The following is a 21016-nucleotide window of genomic DNA, read 5'->3' on the forward strand; positions in this document are numbered from 1 at the left end:
TAGCATTCTGCTCCCCAGCCTCCCCTCTGTTTTACCACTGATGTGATTTTCAGAAGCATCAACCTCATGACATCATGTCTGATTGCTACTCTGACAGCTGCCCACTCAGCCCTGAGGGATTTCCCAGGCTGCTGGCCCTTCGTCCAGCCTCAGCCCTCCCCCAATACATTCTGTGTTGCTGACCCAGCTGCACCAGCCTCCTCCAGGCTCCTGAACCTGCCTGATGCCACCCCACCTCTGCTCAGGACAGAATGAGCTTCTCTGTCTCATCCAGTGTTCTTGATGCAGACCAGACAACCAGCTTGATCATGGTGCCTCTCCTGAACTTGGGAAAACATCTCTGTACCATTACACAGCAACACTCTAGGTCTCCTCTAAGTTATCTTTAGCGTTTTTGTTTTTCACTCTTACAGGTACAGAATATTTGTACTTATCCTTCTATGGTCAGATGGCCTAGCACGGGGCCAGATATATACAAGATGTAGCTGCTCAATTTAATGGTAAATGGATCAAAAAATCAATCTATGAATGAATGTCTAAAAGGAGAAGATTGCACTGAGATAGGAATGGAGAATGAAGGGTAAATGTGCTCCTGAGGGGATAGTAATAAAACAGTGCACCTCTCATGAGGGCAGGGCTCGGAAGCATATAAGCATGTAAGATGCTTTGGCATCCTGCCCCACACTTGGTCTTCCTGCCAGTCCTGGTACAAGGTAGAAGAAAGCCATAAAGCTACTTTGCAGAGGAGACCAAAGGGTTCACGATGAAGCACTGTGCAAGCTAAGGTTAATGAGACATTGAAGACAGGTAAACAGGAGATCCGAACGAAGAATGTAAACTTGATCCAACAGGAAACAGGGAGCTATACAGGTCGAACCAAATCATTTCTGAAACCATGCCTTTACAGGACCCCTTCCAAGACTAAATGGAAGAGAAACGGGAACTCTGTCCCAATTACGACTCCCAGAGCATTCTTCTCATTCATCAACTCTAGCTCTCCTTTCTTAAACTTTCAGCACTTTGTCTAATGTGCTCAATGAAGTCTGTCTCTGTAACTGTAATCTAGAGCAGCATCCAGGGCTCAGTGTGTGTGGCGGGAGCAGTAGATACTCAGTGGTTTCATTTCATTATATCTGACAGTATATAAATTGATTTTACTTCCTCAAAATTTTGGTTAGTTGTGTTAGATCAAGTGACAATTCAAGTATCTTAGAAAAAGATGCCCACACAGTGAGAAGCACTGTAAAATCAGAGAGGAAGATGAGCAATCTGAAAATCCAATTCCACAGACCTTCAGCCTACCTATACCACACTACCTATATGGCACTGAGCTGGGGGTATAGGGAATTCTGAAATAGGTGAGGCAGTCCCTGCTCAAAAGCAGCTTCTGGTCGCTCGGAAATGAGAGAGCATTTCCTCCTCACCTGGCTACTGTGAGAGTCATGTTGTCCGTGCAGCCTTTGATTTTGTTCTGAGCTTCCAAGTGTGTCATATTGCTGGTATTTTCCCCATCGATGGCTGTGATTACATCTCCAACACATAAATTACCTATAGCAGCCTTGCTTCCGGGAGTGACCTGGGAAAAAAGGAGTGAGCAGGTTTAGGTACCGTTTGCCTCCAAGGAAACCACTGAGTAAGTTACCACTGGGTTAAGGACTCACTGATATGAGTCAAAGCATTTAAAAAGTAAAGAAGGCTAAAATCATAAGTTATAATGATACTGACCCCTTAAAGTTACGTAATACATTGCGGTTTACTAGTTGTTTCTAGAAACCATTTCACTGGACCCACACAATAACCTTGTGAGAAAGGAAGGCAAGTATCAGTCCCAATATGGTCCCCATTTTAGAGACCAGGAAACTTAGGCTTTGAAAGATCTGTGACTTACCTGGGATCAGCCAACTAGTATATTACTATGTTACTAGTCTGGACATGGAACAACAGACTGGTTCCAAATAGGAAAAGGAGTTCGTCAAGGCTGTATATTGTCACCCTGCTTATTTAACTTCTATGAAGAGTACATCATGAGAAATGCTGGACTGGAAGAAACACAAGCTGGAATCAAGATTGCCAGGAGAAATATCAATAACCTCAGATATGCAGATGATACCACCCTTATGGCAGAAAGTGAAGAGGAACTCAAAAGCCTCCTGATGAAAGTGAAAGTGGAGAGTGAAAAAGTGGGCTTAAAGCTCAACATTTAGAAAATGAAGATCATGGCATCCGGTCCCATCACTTCATGGGAAATAGATGGGGAAACAGTGGAAACAGTGTCAGACTTTATTTTGGGGGGCTCCAAAATCACTGCAGATGGTGACTGCAGCCATGAAATTAAAAGACACTTACTCCTTGGAAGGAAAGTTATGACCAACCTAGATAGCGTATTCAAAGCAGAGACATTACTTTGCCAACAAAGGTTCGTCTAGTCAAGGCTATGGTTTTTCCTGTTGTCATGTATGGATGTGAGAGTTGGACTGTGAAGAAGGCTGAGCACTGAAGAATTGATGTTTTTGAATTGTGGTATTGGAGAAGACTCTTGAGAGTCCCTTGGACTGCAAGGAGATCCAACCAGTCCATTCTGAAGGAGATCAGCCCTGGGATTTCTTTGGAAGGAATGATGCTAAAGCTGAAACTCCAGTACTTTGGCCACCTCATGCGAAGAGTTGACTCACTGGAAAAGACTCTGATGCTGGGAGGGATTGGGGGCAGGAGGAGAAGGGGATGACAGAGGATGAGATGGCTGGATGGCATCACTGACTCGATGGACATGAGTCTGAGTGAACTCCGGGAGTTGGTGATGGACAGGGAGGCCTGGCGTGCTGTGATTCATGGGGTCGCAGAGTCAGACACGACTGAGCGACTGAACTGAACTAAAACCAAATTGTTCACAATATTACATTTCTGTAATGGTTTTGATTTTCACAGTGAGCTTAGAGTACTTTTGTAACTGAAAAAAAGCAACAAAGAATATTTTAAAGTATGAACCAGTATACACTGGTTCCTCCTAGCCAAAAAGTTAACTATTAGGGTCAGCCCCTATAGGTGGCTGATTTTCTTCACGCCAATGCTTCTAAAACAAGGGGTTCCAAATTTATGGGCCACCATGCTTGAGCGAAGCCAGCCAATGACTGCAGTGGGTCATCAAATCCATCTGCCTGCTGAGCATTACGTGTGACCTGAATAATTATCATGCCTCATTTGGAGTTGTACAACTATTTTTCAAGTGAATACAGACACTATTGTGATGAACAAAGTACAAACTCATTTTGAAGCAGCACTAAGCTCAGAGATGTGTTTTACTATTAAGTATTTTTTTAAACCAAGGTATATTAAAAACATCTAGCTTCCCAGGTGGTGCTAGTGGTAAAGAATCTGCCTGCCAATGCAGGAGATGTAAGAGACGCAGGTCCGATCCCTGGGTTGGCAAGAACCCCTGGAGGAGGGTGTGGCAATCCACTCCAGTATTCTTGCCTGGAGAATCCCATGGACAGAGGAGCCTGGTGAGCTACAGTCCACAGAGTGCAGAGTCAGACACGACTGAAGGACTTGGCAGCATACTAAAAACAGGACCATCATCCCAAGGTCAGTCATGACTTTGGCATTAAAAGACCTTCCTCAATGGAAGTCCAAGCCCTCTGGGAGCAGATTACACCCAGGCTCCCAGCACCCACAGGGTTCTGGCCTCACCTTGGAAAAGGCCTTTGACTCCTGGGAGCCCAGTGAGGAAGACTTTGTGAACACTTGAGGGTCTCCATAAGGCTGAACCACAGAGAAGAGGCCCAACACACCAAATTAGGACACAGGCTTATGCCCTGAGCCTCTGTATCTGATGCAGTTTTCAGCAGCCACAGTTTCCAATCAGCCCTTGCCAGAAGGAAACACTGACCTCCTGAGGTGGCCAGTGTTATGTTGCTGTCAAGGTTTTCCCCTCATCAGTGCCTGGACCCCACAAAATAAGGGACGGATGACTTTGGTCCCCAAGGTTCCTTCCGGTTCAGACATGCTATGACTTTATCAGGCAAAACTCTCCTGGAATGTAGCAGGATGTGGAAACCAGTGCAGAGATCCTGACCTCCTAACCTTCCTTTCTGGCTTTCCCATCATCCGTTTACCAGAGATCTGGCCTTTAGAAAATGAAAGCCCACAATCTAAGGTTCGGACCTTCTTCCCATGCAGCCACTGGGAAAAGAAATTTAATACAGGCAAGCATGGCCGCTCTCCTTTCAGTCGACTTCAGGGAGTTAGCTCTGAGTCACAGTATGTGCAGTAAAAACAAATTCCTCTCATTTTCTGCTTGTCTTCCTGAGAAGACTGACCTGGTGTGACTTCGTATATGTTTTCCCTTTTCTAAAGAACAACACAGACCCCTTGTTTTAAAAATGGCACTAAGCATCACTTTATTTACTCTGTCTCCAGGGAGAGCAGCCTGATGAACTCATTTGTCATAACCAATTCTCATGATGTTAAAGAGAAGTTCCCTTGGATAAAACCCAAAATCATGGATGAGTTCCCTAAGGCCCAGGCCATCCCCCGCCTAAGCTCCAGCTACAGGGGCCTTCCTTCCTTCTTTCCTGCCTCAGGGCCTTGGCACTGCTGCAGCCACTGCCTGATTAACTTCTGGGCTTAAATGACCCTTCTCACAGAAGACATTCCTGATCTCCAGTCTAAATTAGGGCCCGTTGTCAACCTTTTCATACGTTCTCTTCTTCACAGCACTTGTCACATTAAGTCTGTAAGTCTGTTTTCTGAATTTGTTTATATATAATGCTTGAGAGCCATAAGTGTGAGAGCAGGCTTTTGTCTGCCTTTTGCACTGTGATGTCCTCAGGTGCCTAGCTGTGACCAGCACAGTATGTGGGCAATGAATATGTGTCCAATGAATGATTGAATCCAAAATACCTTGCGTTGTTAAATATGTAATCATGCTGCTTCGTTTCATCCTTTTTAAAAAAGTGACTATTTCAAAAGGAATCAAATAACCATCTTCCCCAGCATCACTCTCCTGGAATGCGACCACTCACAAAACTAAAATAAGGTGGGGGTTGGGGGGACAAAAAGCTTGAGAAAAAGAAGACAGAGTTTCCTCTTACTTGCATATGCTCAGCTGCTAAGAACTCCGTAATTTCCAGCACTTGGTTTAAACTGTCTTGAAGGTGAGACACTTCTGCTCAAAACATCCTGACAGATTCTGGACGAGCTAGAACCAGTCTTAAGAGCCCTGAGCCTGAGTAATCAAGGCTTGGCCATCCCCTCTTCTGGTCTTTTTTTTTTTTAACCCAAATTAATGGGAAGTTAAAAGAAATCTCAGAAAGTTGTAAAACACTATCATCAGATGGAACTTGGACGGAATCACACACAAATAGAGTCCATATTCTTTCATGAGCTGTTTATTTCTAGGGGAAAAAGGTGGATTTAAATGAAATTACGGGACTTGCTTTTTACAAAGCTCTTTCACATACTTTCTGCTACTTGACATAATAATGACGATGAACTCACCATTAACATGTAAGATAATTTTACAGATGAGGAAATTGAAACCCAGAAAAGCTGTGACTGACTCAAGTTCACACTGCTAAAGGTTGGAGCCTGAACTTGAAACCAGATCCTCTCATTTAACCAAACTCCGTTCCTTTCCTGCTTTACCACAGTGCCAGCAGCAGAAGCTCCAAACCCAAATAACTGTCAGAGCTGAAGACAAATCCAGAATTGAGGAGATTCATCTTTTGTGGCCTTCAACACAGGGAACTGGAGTGTCCCAAACTCCTACCAAGGCCTGGGTACCTCCTGCCATCTATTAACCATCTCCACTGGTCTGTGCTGAGCTGGGACCCAGTAACACCTTCCCTTATAAAATACTCAAATCAGAAATGAAAAGCCCTCAGGAGAGAAGGCCTGCGTCTCCTCTGGTTAGTTCCCATCTTGAATGGAGGACTCCGATCCTTATTGCACATCAACTATTCATCACAATCACAGCAACATTCATCAGCTAATGAGTGCTAATTATGTGTCAAACACAGTGAAAGCGTCTGGCAAGGGTTAATTCACCAATCCTCCCGAGATGCTATCAGGTAGCCAACATTATTGACATCATCACAGAGAAGGAAGTAGAGTAACAAGGGTTAAGCAGTTTGCCTGAGGTTACACAGCTGGTGAGTGGCGGGCTGTGTGGCTCTGGAGTCCTTCCACTTAAACCAGTCTGCCACACTGTCTATTCTAATTTCCTCCTGACCCTCAAATTCCATCAGAACCAGCTCATAAAGGAGTCAGCTTCAGCTTCTTAAAGAGAAGTCCTACACTCTGCTCCAAAGAGACAGGCCCATTAATTATTTCAATGGACATCCGCAAAACCCTCTTCCAGCTTTCTTCCTCAGAGACCATACAATTTGATCACAACTTTTCCTGCCTGAGAATAAATGGGGTTAAGCACAATTTCCACTAAGGAACAATCTGCCATTTTCTGCAGAATTCACTCAAGTCTTTCTCACCCTTTGCCCCGCCAGGCAGACACTTTGCTCAGAGGCCAACCTGTACATCTGCCCTTCACTGCATCATTAAAGCCTGTGCACTGCCGTCAGACTCCTGAACACAAAAGAAGATGCACTGAATTTCACTTCTAAATGGCACAGAATAGGATTATGATGAGGCTCACCTATTTTCTTCAATTTACAAGCCCTTTTCTTCAATTTACATCACAAAGAGTCAGACACAACTGAAGTGACTTACCACACATGTTGCTGCTGCTGCTGCTAAGTCGCTTCAGTCGTATCCGACTCTGTGCAACCCCATAGACGGTAGTCCACCAGGCTCCCCCGCCCCTGGGATTCTCCAGGCAAGAATACTAGAGTGGGTTGCCATTTCCCTCTCCAATGCATGAAAGTGAAGTCACTCAGTCGTGTCCAACTCACAGTTACCCCATGGACTGCAGCCCACCAGGCTCCTCCGTCCATGGGATTTTCCAGGCAAGAGTACTGGAGTGGGGTGCCATTGCACACACATCTAAATAACTAATGCTCTTATATAAACCTGGATGCATACCCACTGGCCATCGCAAATGAAAAGATGACTTTCTTCCTCTGTATTATGGCATATACCTATTTTATCCCTCCTGTTACCTCCTTTCTCTCATTCATTCACTCATCAGACAGACATTCCTTAAGTACTTTCTGAAAGACAGTGTAGCTTATTAAGATGTGGCTTCTGAAGTCAGATAGCCAGGAATCAAGTCCTGGCTCTGACGCTTATGAGCTAAGTACCCCTGAGTGGGATATTTCACCTCTGTGTGCCTCCCTCTTCTCACCTATGAAATAGGAGTGATAACTGTCCTGGTGTCAGAAAGTTGTCGTGAGGATTATACAAAATGCCCCAGGCAGAGAACACTCTCAAGTTCACAGCCTCCTGGGGCAGACAGGCATGTACAGCAGCCGATACTAGAAACAAGTAAAGACGCAATGAGAGCCTAAAGGTGGAAGCAGGGAAGACTCCCTGGAGGAGGCATTGCTTAAAACTGTGCAAAGGCACCACAGGAGGCAGAAAAGAGCATTCCGGCTTATAGGAACTGCATGTGGACTGGCATAGATAAAACACAGGAAGCAAAGGGGGAGGAGAGGGATGAGTCTGGAAATATAAAAACAGATCTGGCTGCAAGAGTTCTGTTATTTTCTTTTTAACAAGGCTTTATCTGTACTTTATCTGGAAAACAATGGGGAACAACAAAGGAATTTAAACATAGCCTCTGACTCAACTGTCCGGTTACTGCCAAGAAACAACCACTTAGACCTAGCTCTACTGACATTAAGGTGACTGCCTTTACAGATAGTCCCTAACAGCAGTTGAGAGAAGCAGATCCATTCAAGGGTCGACCATGCAGCCTCTAGGACAGCCATTTGGAGGCTGGCTTCCCCTAAAGGACTTGCCTGAAGGCACTTACACTTAAAGTTATCTGTTCTATTGACAGCGAGAAGGGATTCCTTTAATCCCTAGGCTCAAGATTGAGGGGGCCCAATAAATGAACCTTGCCTACTATCTCGGCTTTTTAATTACTCTGCCTGCTTTAGCTGAGGCAGACACTCTCCATTCAATTAGTCCACGCCATGCTCCTCTGTCCCCAACACAGAAACCTGGAACCAGTTGCCATTTATCATCCTTCTTGCTGCTATTGATTTTTCCATTACCTCACCCTCAAGTCAAAACCCTTTTGTTGCCTCCCAACCCCTTCAGGCAAACATGCTTGTGACCACTGGCTTAGTTAAAAAATTCTATGTAGAAAAGTTTTATAACCAAGACTATAAGACACCCTGGTTTGTCCAGGACAAAACCTGTTTTCCCAGCTTAATTATCAAAAGCACCCTATTTCACTCTCAACAGTGTTCCAGCCTGGATGATAAATTGTACTGCCACTCCTTTGACAGAGATGGAGGTTTTAACCAAATATAATACTTGTCAATCAGTTGAAACAACTCTGATGCAAAGTCTCCACTGGCCCCCACCCCCAATCCTGCAAAGAAAAAATTGTCCCTATTCAAAAGGTGCTCTGATGTTTATCTGTGGACAGAAATACAGGTGAATTTCCTGAATGTTCACAGAATACTGTTAACCTTGATCCTTTAACATTGACCCTACAACATTGATGCTGCTGCTAAGTCACTTCAGTCATGTCCGACTCTGTGCGATCCCATAGATGGCAGCCCACCAGGCTCCCCCACCCCTGGGATTCTCAAGGCAAGAACACTGGAGTGGGTTGCCATTTCCTTCTCCAGTGCATGAAAGTGAAAAGTGAAAGTGAAGTTGCTCAGTCGTGTCCGACTCTTAGCAATCCCATGGACTGTAGCCCACCAAGCTCCTCCATCCATGGGATTTTCCAGGCAAGAGTACTGGAGTGGGGTTCCATTGCCTTCTCCGACAACATTGATAAACATCCTTAAATGCAAGTAGAGTACTGCACAAGTCATTTCATTCCAGGTGCCTAAACAACTTAACATGATTCCTATTATGCCTCAGCCAGAAAACTCACAGCTAAATGCAGTATGCAACTACAGAAACCATCTGATATAAAGGTCCTGGCACACCTCTTTCTTCTTTGTTCCAGTTTTTTGTTACATCTTCTGATGTGTGTTTTTATGTTTGAAATTTTGTAGCTATGTATTTTACTGCTGTAAATTACCTTAAATCCATCTTACAAGTTGGCTGTATTAATTAAATATTAAACAATGATAGTTTAGCATTTTTAACATCATAGAAAACAAGACTGAACTAAAGAAATTTGGAATTCAAGTTCAATCTCAGTGCCATGTACCTTGAGGGACAACCTCCTTTGAACTAGCAGCTGTGTCAAAGTATTCAGATATATAAATTTAAAAGACTCTGAGCTGGGTGACATAGCAGAGCCCAGCCCCACACTATACCGTTTAGATGTGGAATTTGAACTCTCCTTAGTCAGACTTCTGACTCAATTTGTTTGTGGGTCGAGGTTATGGCACAGACTTTGAAGCCACATTACAGCCACAGAAGCTGTATGTACTTAGGCAAGTCGGCCTGAAAACCCCAAGAATGTTTCAAACTGTTCTTAGTTACTCTATAACCATTTTTCTTAAGAAAATGAGGCAATAAAGTAGTTTAGGTCCTTGTAGGTGAGCTGTGCCTTAATCTAGCTTCACTTCACGGTTCAGTGCAAAAGGAAACTATTAATGCTAAGGGGTGGCCATTTAGAGAGAAAGCTCTCGTAGTCTGAAAGATCAACCATTATTACTTACATAGGAATAGAATTAAAACGCAGACAGCAAAGTAGAATACCCTGATTAATTGATCAAGAAGTCATCAGTCTCTCAAAAGTCCCCATACAAGTCCCTCTGAACCCCGTATGCTTTTTCTTTTTTTCAATATTTATTTATTTGGCTGCATCAGATCTTAGCTGTATCACTTGGGACTCTTCACTGCAGCACGTGGGCTTAGCTGCCCAAGGGATGTGGGATCTTAGTTCCCCAACCAGGAATCAAACCTGCGTCCCTGCACTGAAAAGCGGACTCTAACCACTGGACAACCAGGAAAGTCCCCCCATGTGCTTTTCAACAGCCCCAATAACAATCAGCCACAGCCCAAAGCCTTACCATTCACTAAACACATAACCTTGAGCAGTTATACTTTTTGTGCCCAGGCTTCTTCATTTACCAAATGACTTTTTTTTTGCTCCACCACTTGGCTTGCAGGATCTTAACTGCCTAACTAGGGATGGAATCCAGGCCACCACAGTGAGAGCACTGAGTCCTAACCTTTGGACCACCAGGGAAGTCTCTATCAAATGAAATTTATAATAGGATCAACCTCATTCATGGTTCAATTAAATGAAATTACATTTGTAGTTTAAAACAAAGTCTGGCCCATAGTAAGTGCTCAATATGCACTGCTGCTGCTGCTAAGTCGTGTCAGTCGTGTCCGACTCTGTGCGACCCCATAGACAGAAGCCCACCAGACTCCTCTGTCCCTGGGATTCTCCAGGCAAGAACACTGGAGTGGGTTGCCATTTCCTTCTCCAATGCATGAAAGTGAAAAGTGAAAGTGAAGCTACTCAGTTGTGTCCGACTCTTAACGGCTCTATAGACTATAGCCTACCAGGCTCCTCCGTCCATGGGATTTCCCAGGCAAGAGTACTGGAGTGGGGTGCCATTGCCTTCTAGCTACCATTAATATTTTTTAATAGTACCACTGCATCCCAATGCCTTCCGTGTGTTAGTCAAACTGCTAGGATCTATCTAACACCATCTTAATCCTCACCACAACCTTTGAAGACAAGTACTATTACTCCCACACTGAGGTTTCAGAGGCTGACCCTTCAGCTAACACAGGGAGGAGACAAGTTTTAATCCTGGTCAGGCTGATACCGAGATTTTATTTTCCTATGACATCAAGATGGCTTTAATTCTTGATTTGCTACATTAAAAACAAGGCAGAAAGCAAAAGCAATGACATCCAAATATTTCATCATGACATGGTAATTTGATTTTTAAAATGCTACATGAATGGAAAAATGTCTGAAAAGTTTTGCAGCAAACTGTTAAACAGCATTTACCTCTGGGAAGTAAGATTGGGAAATGGTGTGGGGAAGGCTTTTTACCGTGGGCTGTCCACATTTTTATACTATTTGATCCTGTATACAAAGCACAAGAGTTTTAATGTAAGCATTTTATTGAGGCATATCACACAAACAGATAAGGACATGATTTGTGAATAAACAACTGGATGGAGTATCACAAACAAAGCGAGTCCATGGAATCAGAATCAAAGAAACTGAACGCTACCAGAACTTCCAAAGACCCCCTCGTGCCTCCTTCCATCACTAGCCTTCTGGCAAAGGTTACCATGATCCCGACCATAGATGAATGCTAGTTAACACTATAGATTAATTTGGCTTGATTAGTCTTCTATAACTCTAATGATGTGGTATTTATGTGTTATGTCTGGCTTCTTCCTGTCAACACTGTATATCTGTCTGATCCATATTATCATGCATGGTTGTAATTCCTCCATTCTCACTGAGGCAGTGTTTCATTTCATTCTTTGTTATAAATATATGTATATATACCAGCATTTATTTTTCCATTTCATTTTTGTTAATGCATTTGAGTTGTTCCGAGTTTGGGGCTATTGTGAATAGTACCGCTTTGAAGATTCTTGATATGTCTTTCATGCCATGTGGACACTTTTCTATTGAGCGGTTAACTGGAGAATTGCTGAGTCATAGGGTCTGACTGTGACTTCCCTGGTGGCTCAGTTGGTAAAGAACCCACCTGTAATGCAGGAGACCCAGGTTCGATCCCTGGGTCAGAAAGATCCCCTGGAGAAGGAAATGGCAACCAACTCCAGTATTCTTGCCTGGGAAATCCCACAGACAGAGGAGCCTGGTGGTGGGCTACAGTCCATGGAGTTGCAAAGAGTCAGACACGACTGAGCATATAGAGTCTGATCACATTAAAGCTTTGAAAGTGTAATTTTTAAAGAAATGGATGTAAATCATTGGTACATCACCTTAATTTCATCTATCTGTATGCATTTGACCTCTTTACCCTATATAGGTCCTACCTATGTCCGTATCTTTTTATCTGAGCGAAAGTGAAGTGAAGTCGTGTCCGACTCTTTGCGACCCCATGGACTGTAGCCCACCAGGCTCCTCCGTCCATGGGATTCTCCAGGCAAGAATACTGGAGTGGGTTGCCATTTCCTTCTCCAGGGGATCCTCCCGACCCAGGGATCGAACCCAGGTCCCCTGCAATGCAGGCAGACGCTTTAACCTCTGAGCCACCAGGGAAGCTTATCTGAGTAGTCATCTCTATTAAAATTAGGCCAAGTGCTTGGTCAAGAACCTAGCCTTCTACAAGATCAGAATGTCCTTCAGAAAGTTGTCTTTCAGGTTGACGGCATTTCCTGAGAAGGCAGTGTACTCTACATATGAAAACACACCACAGACCTCAGTTACAGATGACCTTTCCAGTTCACCCACACTGGTGCTAATAACAGTATCAACAATCACAAGGGGTGCTAAGTGCCACATAGAAATTACCTTTTTCATCTCAGGTTTTCATGGGTACATTTTGTCCTGGACTGGACTCAGTTCCCACTTTACAGGCCCCATCTTTGGCTGGGCAAGGTGGATCTGTCTACTCCCTGGTAATCTTCATTTGTCATAAAAACTGCCCCAAATCCCCTCCTGGCCACCCGGGCAGACTTTTCTCTGGCAAATCATCCAATTCCTCTGCTCTTGTGTTCTTCCCTGCCCGCATGGCCATGGACTCCCATGGCTGGACTGTCAATTCTCCCAGGTGGGGCCATGGCTTCTAGCTTTTCAGGAGGAACAGGAAGGGGAGTTGCTATTCTCTGAGATGCTCTGAGCTCTAAGAGCACTGGGGCTGAGACCAGCCTAGCAAACCGCCCTGGGCACAAGGGTCTCAGGGGTGAGGAGCCCAGGAGAGTCCTACCCCTCATGATGAGACCTGTCCCACGATTAGCACTTCTCAGACCTGGGTGCTGGGTAATACTTTTACCAATGAAATACTGATAGTTATGGCTTATCAGAGGGCAGAATACTGTAGTTAAAGCCGGCCTGGGAGTCAATCTGCCTGGTTTCAAATTCCAGTTCTGCAATTTATCGTGTGTCCTGTGTCCCTGGGTTGTGAAGAAAAAGATAATGTAAGTGCACAGCTAGCACAGAGTAGGCACTCACAAAATAATAGCTCCTATTACAATATTATTATGATATAGAGGTTAAGGCCATGGCCTTTGAAGTCAGATCACTCAGTCAAAATCCAGCTCTATCCACTCACTACTGCATGACAAGGGCAAAGTATTTCACATTTCTATGACTCAGTTTTTTTCATCCATAAAATGGGCATCTTAATTGTATCTACCTTAGAAGCATCACAAGGATTACTGAAAGAATATGTTCATATTATAATACTGCTTAGCATATAAAAAGTCTTATATATAGTTTAACTAGATTAACTATGGCCATTGTTGCAAGTTGATTAAATAAATATTCTCATACAAGCCTGTCAAGTGTAAACAGAGGCTCTTGTGATTAACACAAGAGTCATTTAGGCACAGATATTCACAGATGAATAACACAACCCAAATTTACTGGAAAACATTTCTGAGTATATAACACATTTTCTCAATCAACTGGTGGTTAAAGATAGAACCAATGCCATAGGAGAGGCTGGGACACTTTTGAACAATAAAGAGGGGGGCCCTCGTATTCAAAGGGTACAAAATCAATGGTTTGGTCATTTGTTTCTTTATTTTATCCTCACAGAGAATTGAACCCTAGAGAAGGCATGTGACATACCCAGGGTCACCCAGTGTGGTGTTCAGGATTGGAGGTCAGCCTGAGTTCCTGTCCCGGGCACTCTACCATGCAGCTTTTCAGGCTCTCCTCTGAGACATACTGGAAGTCAAATTATCCTTTAAAAGTTAACTTTATGACATTTGCTCATTTTTAATGAGCCTTTACCTTTTCCTTTACAAAGAAGCTAAGAAATAGTTCATTCACTGAAAAATCTGTAAATTCAAATTGCCTGACCTTTGGGCATGGAGCTTCTCACCTGTAAAATGCAAAGAATACTTGTTTCCCTCTCATCCAGGGAGCAGTGACAAGGTATGCCAAGGAATGAGCAGAGCTTAGAAAACAGCTCCAGGACAAGACGAATTATGGTGCTTCTCCCAGTCCTGATCAGACTAGGAAAGTGACCTCAGTGGTTAGATGATAACTTCCTCTCAATTATGTATCCCATTCCAATGGCTGCAGTCCACAGGGTCAAAACTTCACTTGCAATACCTTAACACCATTCTCCGCTCTCTCCTCCTCAAAGACAAGCCAACAGGCTGGCACCCAGGAGTTGGGGTAACATGCAGAGTCTCTTCGGAGAAGGCAATGGCATCCCACTCCAGTACTCTTGCCTGGAAAATCCATGGACAGAGGAACCTGGTAGGCTGCAGTCTGTGAGGTCACTAAGAGTCGGACCCAACTGAGTGACTTCACTTTCACTTTTCACTTTCATGCATTGGAGAAGGAAATGGCAACCCACTCCAGTGTTCTTGCCTGGAGAATCCCAGGGACGGTGGAGCCTGGTGGGCTGCCGTCTATGGGGCTGCACAGAGTCGGACACAACTGAAGTGACTTAGCAGCAGCAGCAGCAGAGACTCTTGTCAAAGGGACATAACACAGCTTAGACAGTTTCATGCCATAGGCTCAAGCATTCCATGACATTCCCTGTAATTCGTCCTCTTCCTCCACTCCTTTGACCAGCTGGAGCAGCTAATATTTCCTAGGTGATCGATTTCACAGAATGAGGGAGCACACAGCAAGGACCATTAATGCATAATGAGCCTTTATGGACAATACTGGCTTTTCACAATCTGACAGATAAGCCCTGCTCTTTCACCCTTAAGGACATGATGTAAGCCCTTGAATCTGGAAATAACACTCTTAAAAGTCAGAAAAGACCTTCTGACTACAGAGTATCCATTATTCAGCACCCCTTAGGATGCACAAGCGAAAACCAGAGGCTGTTAACAGAGGTTTCCCCAGGACTCAAGAGGCAAATGAGCAGCCTCCTACCAAGAGCATCCCTTATCTCTGGCTCCACCCCTTCCTGTCTTTTGTCAGTTGCTGGGAGAGGAAAAACAGTCAACATAAACTCAACAGCAATTTTGGCCAGGGTGTAAATCCTCTGAAGGCTTCCCTTGAAAGCAACTAGAGGAAATAAGAAATTGACATGGAGGAAAAAAAAACTCAAGGAGATAGACAACTGTAGATCTGACTGAGAAAAAAAATCTCAGGGGACAACTGCAAATGTGTTTCTGGATAAGTAGGGAGTCCAAGGTAGAGGCTTAAATGAAAAACTGGGAAAAGGAAGAAAGATAGTTTTATCCATTCAAATTTGGAGATCTGGGTTGAAAATTTATCACAAAAGCACAGATGAAAATACTGAGGAATAAAAGCAGCTATTCACACACATACAAATGTATTCTGTTTGTTTCTGTTCTGAAACTTGTGAAAAACAATGAGGCAGGTTAGTGAGCTGCTGAGGTCTGGCTGTTTTTTTTTTAATTGGTAGAAAATTGCTTTACAATGTTGTGTTGGTTTCTACAATACAACATCACGAATCAGTCATAAATATATATAAATCCTCTCCCTCCTAAGCCTCCCTCCCCATCCTCCGGGTCATATTTTACACACTATCATGTGTAAAACAGTTAGTGAGAAGCTGCTATGTAACACAGGGAGCCCAGCCTGGCACTCTGTAATGTTCTATATCTTGACTTGGGTAGTAACTCTACTGGTTATTTATAACCACTTGCTGTGCATTTTTAGTTTATGACTTTTTAATTTTACAATAAAATTAAGTTTAAAAAAAAAAATTTCAAGTACCCAAGACTTCAGAGTTATATTCAGGAACTTCAGTAGTTTAACAAAAGGATGGAGCTAATAACAGAATAATTCATGCAAGAGAAAGCAAACATAGCTATTTAAGTAAAAGGCACTCCTCTTCCAGCTTAATTTTACGGTTTGCTTTGGTGTGGAGACTCAAAGTCTGCATATAAAAAACCACAGCAAACTGTATCTGCCCCGATGATAAATGTAGCACACCTACCAACCAGGTGTGTATAACTTTGTGGACATTCACACCTCAATACTGTTCACTGTTTACAGAGCAATCTCACATACCTTAACCCACCAGTGACCAGAGTTATCCCCATTGTGGAGATTAAAAAAAAAAAAAAAAAAGACAGCCTCAGACAGGAGACTCCCTCCAGGGACAACTCAAGTAAGAACCAAATATCAAATCTACACCAGATTTTACCCACCTGGGGACCCTTTATGACAATGACTTTCCCATGCTCAGGAAGTTCAGAGTTCCATGTTTTTTCCATGTGGAAATAATGAGGTGAGTAAACAGGTAAATAATTGTTATCAAGAGGATGTCACCTCCTCCGAATCACCTTCACTTTTCAATCAAAGGACAGCCCAGGGTGTTATAAAGATTAGCTTTCCTCACTAAACCACAAACATCTTGAGAGTGGAGCTGTGTCTTCTCATTTCTGGAACTCTAGGGCTTTGCATAGTTTCTAGAATATGCGACATGCTCATGACACTTGTGCTAATAAAAAAATAAACAGATAAGGGTACAGACTACTGAATTCACAGTACTGAATTCAGTACCACCCCCTACCATCATTCCTGCACAGCGCCACTTGCATTAAGCCTTTTCAAAACAGCTAAAATGACAGGCAGTAACACCCTTTCAACAGATGACCAGTAAAATCTCTCTTCCCCTCCCTTTAGAGTTTTTTAAGTTTTTTTGGTTTTCTTGTTTGTTTTAATCACTGCTACTCTGTTCTCCTGCTCTGTCTTCCGTTCTTAACAGGAGCCATATTCTCCAATTCTAAAGAAAAGGTTTCATGTGACATATAAATTCAGAAGCTGAGAGGGCTGACAGGTTAATTATAGACACAAAGAGTGGGGACAAATGGACTATGAGGTAAGCGAGTCTAAATGTCTCTCCCCTGGATAAGCATTTATTAATATGCCTGCAAAGATTTACTAGGCACAGCCAGGTTCAGCTCAGTGCCAAGCTTGGGCACGGGGGTCCAGATTTGGGAAAGGTAGTTTCTGCACTTGAGGAATCTGGCTGGTGCCTGGGAAGATAGTATGTACCTGGCAATACTCAAAGTGGCCCCCTGGGGACAAGAGGTGGAAGATAGGGAGGAGACAGTGCCTAAGAACTGAAGCACCTGTCCCTTCTAGGAGTGGGATGGTTAAAGAAGACCTCATCAGTTCACTAGGCCCACCTGGAAGGAAACGTAGGTAGGACTATGGCTGGACAGAAGACTCAGAGGAGGCCCTGATTCTTTTTCTCCTGTACCTTCCATATTCTTTCCGGGGCTGGAAGCAGGGACTTAAGTCAAAATGACCTGTAGGTACTCCCCTCCCTCTCCAAACTGCCCCTCTAAAAAAGAGGAATGTTCAGATGACTGGAAAGGCAGGTCTAGGGTCACCTTCAGCAAGCAGATGAGCCCAAGAATGGAATGAGAAGCCTAGCAAAGAGTGATACCAGAGTGCTTTTAGCTCCCCTTTTAAATTCAATCCAAAAATTTCTGGGCCAACTTCCAGGTGGCACATTGAATGTGGCACCTCTCAGTGGGACCTCAAGCTTGCCTTTAGCCCAGACTAGATGACCAAACCTGGGCTTCCAAACGCTAAGTCTGGATCTCCCTCGGGTTTCCACTTTATTTGGGAATGATGGATCTGGTCATCTCCAGTTGAACCTGGGCCCTTCCAAATAGATGAGGGCTCTCTTAGAATTTTTCAAACACCACTTCCCCCTGACACACACATAAAGTAGGACCCTCATCGCACCCCTCCCTGTTTAAAGCTGATCGGTTGATAATCCCGAAATGCCAGGCGAAATATGTCACAGCCATCTCCCGCAAAGGAGTGGAATATCCAAGAGGGTTTATTCGGGTGGTAAAATCCCGCCATTTCTCCAAAAGACATTAGAGAGGTAAAACGGCCATGAATGAAGTCCAATGAGTTAGACTTCCACTGTTGTTAATTTCACTCGTCCCCCGCGGGCCGCCCCTATCACCACCCCCGGCCTAGTAAACCTCCCACCCGCTCCACCTCAGTTTCTAGGTGGTTCCTGCTATTTCCAAACTGCTTTCGGCCGCTTTACGGCGTTGTTAGAACAGTGGAGTGCTATCTCCCAGCGAGCGGGATCTGCGGGAACACTGAGCCCCTCGCCCGTTGACAAAGCGCGTCCACACGCCCGCCAAGCTTTCAAGGCGAAGGAACGAAAACTGGCCCCCGCTGTCCTGCAGACGCGGTAAGTGGATGCTCCGCAGGTCCTGGCTCGCCTGCGAGCCGGGCGTCCGGCAAGGGCGGCGGGCCCGAGACGTGCGGAAAGCGCTCCGCGCACCTGGCGCACCTGGACGCGCCCGGAGATCCCAGCTCCGTCCCGGGCTCAGAAAACCGCCGTCTCCGACCGCGCCCACGGGGCTCCGGCCGCCCCAGGTCCCCTTCAGGGCACGCCACTCCCCAGCCCGGGATGGCTCCGCTCCCCGCGCGTCCCGGGCTCCTCTTACCCGGGAAATGGCGAGAGGCTGCTCGAAGTCCTTGCCCCCCACGAGGCGGAAGCCCCAGGGTCCCGGGCCCTGCAGGACTATTTGCAGGGTGGTCATGGCGCGGCGACGGCGGGTGGCGACCCAAGGGGACAGACGGGGCAGGACGCGGAGTGGCGAACTGGGCTCCCTGGCAGCTGTCGGAGAAAGAGCGCGCGGCGCGGTCCGGTGGAGCCTGCGGCGGGCGGGAGCTAGGCAGGAGGAGGGCGGGGGCGGCTCCTCCCAGGCCGCGCGCGGCCGCCAGCCCCTCCCGTCCTCCCGCCCGCGGTCCGCAGCACGCGGCCCGGGCAGAGAGTCTGGCCCGAGAGCCGGGGGTCAGCTCAGGGTCTAGGGATCTAAACAGCCCCGCCCCGGGCGCAGCCCGGCCGGGCTCCCAGCCCCACCGCGGGCGCTAGGTGAGAGGCGGGCAGGTTCCGGCGACCGCGGAGGAGTCTACGCTTGAAAACCAGTTTGAAAGTGCTTTACAAAGTCACCCCTTTGAGGTCAGCTCCATTTTCACATTTGCTTTCATGTAAACGACAGTGATGTTTTAAAGATGCTGTCCAGTGATCTCGCTAGAAAATGTGAAGCAGTCAGGGCATTTATAGCTCCATTTTACAAATAAATTAGCTGAGTCGGCCTGAGATTAGAAGACTTGCCCGAGGCCACGCAGCTGACAGTGGTGTAACTGGACTGTTGCGCAGGCTCCCCTTGCTAAAGAACCCCACACTGGAACTTTGTTAATGCTAATGAGACCGTCGCGAGAGTTTGTAAGGGAACTTCAAAACCTTCCTAGAAACCTCTCCTACAGGCTGGATTCGCCGTAGATTCTGACCTTCCCAACAATTCAGACCTCAAGTCTGAGGCAGACCAGCTGCGTGTAGAGGTAACCGGGTTGAGTCCCAACACCTGGGTTCCCAGGGCGCCGCTATCCTCCTAAGTGGGCTCTGTCCCCCTCGCTCTGGAGTACATTCGCCAGGCCAGATCGCACCACGTCTCATTGCCCACTTACTCTTGAGTGAAGCTGAATGCCTAAGAAGCTTGTAGGGCCACCCACGGAATGGCCCCAGCTCCCTTTCTGATCTCATCTCCTTGTGCCACTCTCTGCCCACACCGGCCTGTCGCTCCAGCCTCAAGGCCCTGCATCAGGGCTCCTGGAATGCTTTGCTCCAGACATCCTAAGGCTCGCCCTTTGTTCAGATGTCATGGTCTCAGTCCGGTCATCTCCGAGAGCCCTATTTAAAACTTCCTCTCCAGAACACCGAGTCACCTTCCTCTGCTTTTATTTTCCCATTATGTTTATCATCATCTGACAAAATCAGTATTTCACTAATTTGCACCCGGCCCCCACCCCTAAGGTTTAGTTCCCCAGGGGTAAGGGTTTTTATCTGTTTGGGTCACTGCTGTATCCCAGAGCCTAAGAATAGTATTTAATGAAGGCAATACATTGGCCAACCTTATGACCTTTGAATCTCAGGTTCTTCATATTTTTCTTGGCTCCAATTCATGCTGCCACCTGAGCCCCAGTGTTCTGTCTCCTCGTGATACTGGCCTACCTACCCAGATGCCCTGTGCAGAGCTTTACACATATAGGGATCATCTTACTTGTCCAATTGTGTCACAGGACAAGTGACTGGTTTGGGAATGGTTTGCTTGAATTTAGAAATTAAAGTGGATTTATGTCATCTATCCATCCCTCTCATTTTGCACCCTGATATTCTTTTTTTTAATTGAAGTTTAGTTGATTTACTATTCAGACATATGTTCTTTTGCAGATCCTTTTCGAAGTTATAACAAAATAATGAACATAGTTCCCTGTGCTATACAGTAGATCTTTGCTGTTTATCTGTTTTATATAAAGCAGTGTGTATCTATTAATCCCAAACTCCTAATTTATCCCTTCCACCCACTCCGCATCCTGATATTCTTGGATGTGAGAAAAAAGAATAGTGTTACCACCAGGAGCCAGCTACCTGCTCCATTCAAAGCCAAAAATTATCTTTTTTTTTAACAAAGATGAATATTTTTAATAATAAAAGGTATAATTCCCAAATAATATAGATATTATAAACCATTAGACACCTAACAACAAAGGAACAAAGATACATAAAACAAAAATCAGAAGAAATATAAAGGAAAAGAAAAAACATAATCATTGTGAGACATACTAAGATTTCTTGGAGAATAATTTATCAAGTGCAGAAAAAATAAGAATGGGAGCATCTTGAATGATGTTATTAATAATTTAAATCTAATAAATTAATATTTACATTAACTTTTATTAATCTTACAATCCTACACAAATATATTTAAATTTTTGTATCTCATACACTGTTATTAGATAAAATTATACCATCTTTGATTAAGATTC

General features: G+C 44.8%; 1 protein-coding gene and 1 long non-coding RNA gene across 3 annotated transcripts in view; one reads left to right on the forward strand and one right to left on the reverse strand.

The window, feature by feature from the left end:
• The window catches only part of PDLIM1 (PDZ and LIM domain 1), a 40627-nt gene extending 21795 nt beyond the window's left edge, over positions 1–18832 (reverse strand). The window contains 2 exon segments of the mRNA NM_001035455.1: positions 1425–1576; positions 18631–18832. Of these exon segments, the coding sequence (NP_001030532.1) occupies positions 1425–1576; positions 18631–18726 (248 nt within the window). The 5' untranslated portion in view covers positions 18727–18832.
• Positions 15158–21016, forward strand: part of LOC101903400 (uncharacterized) — a 61580-nt gene continuing 55721 nt past the window's right edge. For both annotated transcript variants that reach the window (XR_001495172.3, XR_815651.4), the window contains exon 1: positions 15158–18371. This is a non-coding gene — a long non-coding RNA (uncharacterized lncRNA). The remainder of the gene's footprint in view (positions 18372–21016) is intronic.

Source organism: Bos taurus, chromosome 26, assembly GCF_002263795.3.
Source record: "Bos taurus isolate L1 Dominette 01449 registration number 42190680 breed Hereford chromosome 26, ARS-UCD2.0, whole genome shotgun sequence".
Taxonomy (NCBI): Eukaryota; Metazoa; Chordata; class Mammalia; order Artiodactyla; family Bovidae; genus Bos; species Bos taurus.